The sequence below is a fragment of the Pipistrellus hanaki genome (assembly GCF_964339955.1).
Source record: "Pipistrellus hanaki genome assembly, chromosome: 18".
Lineage (NCBI taxonomy): Eukaryota > Metazoa > Chordata > Mammalia > Chiroptera > Vespertilionidae > Pipistrellus > Pipistrellus hanaki.
In genome coordinates this window covers 3,010,237-3,016,672 of record NC_140520.1, presented here as the reverse complement: position 1 = coordinate 3,016,672, position 6,436 = coordinate 3,010,237, and the positions used below count along the sequence as shown (strand labels likewise).

Genomic DNA, 6,436 nt, shown 5'->3' with positions numbered 1-6,436 from the left:
TTTATTGGAATTGTATATATCTACAAATCAACATGAAATAGTTGATACCTTTATAATAACAATTCTTTCAGTCTAAAAGCATAACTCTTCATCTACTTAGGCTTTTAAAAAAATACTTTCTAAAAAGTATGTTTTTATTTTTAAAATACATTTTTATTGATTCAGAGAGGAAGGGAGAGGGAGAAAGATAGAAACATCAATGATGAGAGGGAATATTGATCAGTTATCTCCTGCACGCCCCCTAATGGGGACCTAGCCTGCAACTCAGGCATATGCCCTTGACCAGAAATGAACCCGAGATCCTTTAGTCAGCAGGCGGCAGTCCTATCCACTGAGCCAAATCGGCTAGGCTAGTATAGCAATTTTCAACATTTTACAGCTCATAGCACACATCAACCAATTACTAAAATTATGCGGCACACTAAAAATATGGCCATCTGACAAAAATAGGTATAATTTTGATTGATAACCAACAAATAATTATAATCGTAATTACCTACCCATTTTGCTCCAAAGTGCCTTAAAAAAAAAAAAAAATCAAGTGCCTATACTTATCTATAAGGATTTCTGGTACCAAAGAATTAACCAATCAGACGCAATCTTATGCGTGGTGACCAATAAGATGCGACTCTATTATATGACCTATATATATTTAAGGTTCAAGACTGGGCATTCACACTGGAGCGCTGTAGTTGTGTTTGTGGTTGTCATTTGGCAATCTAAGGGAAAAGAGGCCAGTGTTCCTGGCTAAACAGGTATTCCATGTTTTAAAAAGCGGCACACGGGGTTGAAAATCGCTGCCATAGTAGATCAACTCCAAGTCGGGACTTCCAACGGCCAGTTCCAGGGCACTCCTTGCTCCCTCTGAAGGAGCAACGGCGCCCCCCAGCGGGGGACCGGCGGGGAAACCGCAGAAGGGCGCCCCAAAATGCCAGACACCTGAGGTCCTCCCCAAGGCCCTCCTTGCTTCCGGCCCCGCCCCTTCCCCGGAGCCCCGCCCCCGACGCGATCCCGTCCCGGGGCACCGATTGGTCGGCGCCTCCGTGCGTGAGGACGTTGCGTCGCGGGGCGGGGCGGAGGAGCGTTGTCCGCGGGGCTCCAGCCGTGTGTCCGGGTCGCCGCCCCCGCCGCCGGGCCGTGTCCGCCCCTCGCCTTCCGGAGGGCACGGGCCGCCGCGGGGCTCGGCGCGGTCGGGCCGCTGACAGGCGTCTCCGCGAAGCCGTCCCTCCCAGCTGGCGGCTCCCCTCGGCCCGGTCCCGGTCGGGGAGGAAAATGGCGCCGGCGCCCCGAGGCGCCCGGGAGGCGCGGCCGCCGCTGCAGCGCCGGCGCGGCCCCCCGTGCGGGCTCCTCGTCCTCGCCCAGGCCCTGCTCCTGCTGCCGGCCGCCCGGGCCGGCCCCTGCCCGGCGCCCTGCGCCTGCCGCCTCCCGCTGCTGGACTGCAGCCGCCGGAAGCTGCCGGCGCCCGGCTGGAGGGCGCTGTGGAGCCCGCTGCCCGCCGCCGCCGCCAGCCTGTGAGTGGGGTGCCGACCGGGGAGGGGGCGTCTAGGGGCGATCGGACCAGGGGGGACCTGGGCGGACAGGCCTGGTGGAGGGCGCGGTCCGGAGCCCACCTTGTGCAGAGAAACGCCCCGAGGATGCTGCGAACTTTGCAGAAGGGGCTCCGGAGACTCAGGACGGAGATGCCCGGGGCCCGGGAGGCCGGGAAGCCGGGTGGGTGGAGCTGGGCGGGGTGTTGAGGACTCGGCGGGCCTGGGCCCCGGCCTCGGCTGTGGATGGGGGTGGGGGGCCCCTCGCCCACTGCGGGCAGCCTCCTCCATCCAGTGTGTGCCTCAGCCGGAACGGTCCCCGGGCGTGCGGATTTTATAAACACCGAGACACACACACGGACAGCCTTTTGTCCCCGGTTTGCATTTTGGCTCATTCCGTGCGGCTGCACCTTTGATACGTTGCAAGGTTAAAACATTAAATGTGTTAGGAGAGCTGGTGCCACCCCGAACAAACAAATACCTTTATAAGGAGCATTCTTGGTCTAATTTGGAAAAGGAGTCTTCTTTCCAAGAGCATGTCGTGTTTTAATCGCTTTCGAGTGCATAGCTTGTGGCAGAGAATCCAAAAAGCCAGCCCCCTTTGTTTATGTGTGAGAAGCCAGGGCAGCGATTGGCCGGATGCTTCCGGAGACTCCGCTGCTGAGTGCTCGTTTTGACAGGCCGGTGCCGGTGGCACCTGGGGTGGCGTTAGGAGCAACAGTAGGTATTAAATGCCGAAATGATGGGTCTTCTTAACCACCAGCGTACAGTTATTCCTCTGCCACTAACGGAGTAATTCATTTACTAATGGGCGGACTTCTAGTACAGCTGTCTCCAAAAAAGAGGCACACAAAAAGAATAGCTTGAGGTGCAATGAAAATGAGGGTCTGTTTGGATTGTCAGTAGAAAATAGAGCACAAATTGAAGGTATCTATCTGCCACAGAGGTTATGTATTCATTTGCAAATAGGTTATGATAGACAGGAAAGAAAGCTGCCTCATACATTCCTTGAGAAAATGCTGGAATAGCATAGATCTGCAACATAATCAAATGCTTTCTGTTGTTTTAAGATGTAACACCCGAAGCTAGTTTGGTTCTCTTGATGCAAATAAAATTTAAAAGATTATATCAATGTTCAGCATAGTCTTTTTAAACCTAGCACAGCACCTTTTCCTAAAAATTTATTGGAACAGCTGGTTATGACAGAATAAATTTGGTGCAGGTTTCAAAACAACACAACTTTATTTAGCTTAATTGAAATAAATATGCCCCTCTCTTTAAGATCCTCCATTGGCAGATAAACAATAATTAGAAACAGTTTTATGTAAGAAACATTTTATGCCTAGGTATGATTTTTGTTTAATTGAGATAAATTTCCTAAAGCCAAATGACATTAAATTTTTTTAAATGTTCTAGAATGAAATGGACATTTTTCAGTTGAAGTAAAATGTCTTGGCGAGCAATTCTGTTGTAGAAATGTGATTGGATGGAAGGCTTACAATAGCAGAGCAACTCGACCTATTAGAAGGTGGGCTTGTGCTTTTTAAACTGAGAAAGGTAACTGTTTTTGTAAGTTGCCTTCAGCTATAAAATCACCAGATGCATATGGGTTTCTTTTTTTTATTTATTTTTAATTTTTATTGATTTTTTACAGAGAGGAAGAGAGAGGGATAGAGAGTTAGAAACATCGATGAGAGAATCATTGATCATCTGCCTCCTGCACACCCCTCACCGGGGATGTGCCCGCAACCAAGGTACATGCCCTTGACCGGAATCAAACCCGGGACCTTTCAGTCCGCAGGCTGACGCTCTACCCACTGAGCCAAACTGGTTTCGGCCTTATGGGTTTCTTTATGCAATTTTGAATTTTTAAAACGCACGCAAATGCTTAAATATAAATATAATAAATATATATTAAATATATTTCAAACTCCAATGCTCAGATTTGTGGCCATCATCGGGAAGATTGTGGACACAATTCATTAATGCTGGCTTTTGGACTATGTCTGCCCCTGGTTCCTTTCACAAGCTCCTGAGACCCTTTTAGTTCCCTGAGGAATGAGAGTACTAGGAGCTTCTTTTAACATTTGGTCTTTGACCTTGTTTCCTGACTCAAGGCTCTTAAATCCTTTGGCATTTCCTGGGTGAGAGGAGTGTTTTTTGATCTAAAGAGACACCTCTTGGTTGGCTCCTGGGTAGCTTCAGGGTGGGGTCTGGTCCCCAGAAAGACCCATCTGTCCTAAGAAGCTTGGGACGTTCAGCCCCTCCCCCTTCATCCTGGGAGGGGAAACGGTTGGAGATTGAGTTAGTAGTTGAATATGCCTAGGTGACAACGTCACCATAAAAACCCCCAAATCTCTGGGGTTGGTGAGCAGATCTACGTGCCAGGAGGGTAGTGCACCCCACCTCCGTCAGGGACAGGAGCCCCTTTACTCCTGTAGGTCTCACCGTATGTATCTCTTCACCTGCCGGTTGTGTGCTTCGTCGTATCTTTTTTTTTTATATGTAATGAACCAGTAAACGAAAGTGTTTCTCTGAGTTCGGTGAGCTTTGCAGGCGGTTACATCTAATGACGGGGTCATGGGAACCTCCGATTTGTAGCCAAGTTGGACAGAAAGTCTGGGTCACATGGGTTCTTACTACCTGTGATTAGTGCCTGAGCTGGGGAGCAGCCTTGTGGGACTGAGCCTTTCCCAGCGAGGTCTGCGCTAACTGTGCTAGTGTTGGGATTGCATGGAATTGCAGGATACCTGGCTGGCGCTGGAGAAATGATTGGTGTGGGGAGAGAAAACACACACACCTCTGGCACCGGAAGTATTGTGTGTGAGAGTACAGGAAGAAACAGGTGAGACACGTTTTTTGCTTCATTGAAGTTCAGCCAGGTTCCCGAACCTTCTCCTTGGCCATCTGTGCACATCCTTGTAAGATACAGTTTTAGCAAGAACCTTGCCCTGTCAGTTTAGCAAGAAGCCCTAATCCTCGACATTGGATTGGGTTCCTTCCCTGTTCCATGTCCCAGGTGATAGTTGAACACTCTGACCTTTTTTTAAAAAAAAAATTTTTTTTTAAAATATGTATTTTATTGATTTTTATACAGAGAGGAAGGGAGAGAGATAGAGAGTTAGAAACATCGATGAGAGAGAATCATCGATCAGCTGCCTCCTGCACACCCCCCACTGGGGATATGCCCGCAACAAAGGTACATGCCCTTGACCGGAATCGAACCCGGGACCCTTCAGTCCCCAAGCCGACGCTCTATCCATTGAGCCAAACCAGTCCCGGCAATTTTTTTTTTTTTTTAAAGCAAAAATCCTGTTAGGTCTGTTTAGTTAGAGCCTTCTTACCCCTGATGTTTTTCTCTTAGTATGTTTTATCCACTGACCCTACTTTGCTCCTTTGCTTTAAATTCCCATACATACAGGCAGCATTCGGCACTGAGCCCAGTTTCTTACCTACATTAAAGAAATTTATTTCAGTGGTCCCTATGCCTAGCTCCCCATTCCCCAAGTTCTTTCTCACCATGCTTTACCAAGTGTCCTTGAATATTTTCCTTCTAACAGCTGTGGTGCCACAACACCCATAGGATCAGATTCATCATTGGACCCCGGACCTCTCAGCCAGGACCCTAAAAGTGCATACCTTTGAAGCCTTTATCTTCCTCCTGACTGATTGATCGGGGATCCATTGGTGAGTCCGACTCCTGAACCATTGCTCCGGACAAACGTCCGTGGAAGCTGGTGAGGACGGGTTGGATTCTTAGATTCTTCCAGAACAGCTGTTGCCAACCGGTGGTCTGCGGACCACTGGTCGTCTGCGAGGTCTGAAAGGCTGGCAACCGCTGCTCCAGAAGCTGGGATGGAGTCCTAGGTAAACACAGGCTGGGTTAGAGGCTGGGGAAACAGCTGTTTGAAAAAAGATGAGTTCGAGTCCTAGGTTTCTTTGTTTGAAAGATACCAATTGGGCTGGAAGACTCTTCTTCCTGGCTCTCTCTCTGGTTGAACCCCTGTTCCACCAACTCTGACTGCCTCCGTTTTTGTTGGCTTGCTTTTGCTGAGAATAATAGGAAACTCATTGGCCTCTTGGGGAACCTTCCCACCTCAAGCTGGGTCCTCGGAGACCTCTCCCTCCCCATTGCAGAATCTGCTCCTTTCTCCTCCTCCCACCTCTAGTCTTCCCTCCAGTTCCCTGAGTCCTTTGATATGTCTCCCTCCGAGCCCTTTCTCCTCCGTCCCTCTGTCCACCAGGCCGGACCTTTCCCCCTGCCTGTCTCTGTTGTTCCTTAAGCGTTGGGCTCCTTGCCCTCCACGAGGGCTGTCTAGGGACTTACGGATCCTCAGAAGCAAATGCTTGAGGCTGAGAAACCTGGAATAGACTGGATGTTTTGGTTAGCTAGATGGGCTTTGGAGACATCCAGACAGTTGCTAGATATCTCCTCGGTCACTCACCTAAAATCTGGTCCACAGCTTTCATTAGATTACCTATCAGGGCACCACCTTGAATAAGGTCTTCCTTTCTGGGTTTTAACAAATGATATATTTTTCTTTTAACACGGAATTCTTCCTGGACATTTGGCGTCACATAAGTGAGATTTGCTAGATGACCCTGGCTCACGGAAACGTGGTTTGGGAAAAGAAAGGATAAAAGAGTGGGGACTATGGAACCTTTGGTTCCTCGGGGCCGTTTGGTTGCCCGTGGTATGGAGCGGTAGCTGTGCGGCTCTCAGGGATTAAAGATAACCATCACCAGTGGAGATTAGAGATGGATCCAATTACCAGGACGTTGGTTCAGTCCCTTGGCTGTTTTCTGTAATAGCTAAAATGAAACTAAAAGAGTGTGCTGAGTCAGACATTGATACTAGACCAAACTCAAATTTCAGTGAGTCTGAGCTTTGGTCACTAACCCCAAGGGAA

General features: G+C 49.1%; 1 protein-coding gene across 1 annotated transcript in view; it reads left to right on the top strand.

Annotated features, from left to right (window-relative positions):
- Nucleotides 1–1,046: 1,046 nt before the first annotated feature.
- The window catches only part of LRIG2 (leucine rich repeats and immunoglobulin like domains 2), a 39,031-nt gene continuing 33,641 nt past the window's right edge, over nucleotides 1,047–6,436 (top strand). The window contains exon 1 of the mRNA XM_084866163.1: nucleotides 1,047–1,511. Coding sequence (XP_084722289.1) covers nucleotides 1,273–1,511 — 239 coding nt within the window. The 5' untranslated portion in view covers nucleotides 1,047–1,272. The remainder of the gene's footprint in view (nucleotides 1,512–6,436) is intronic.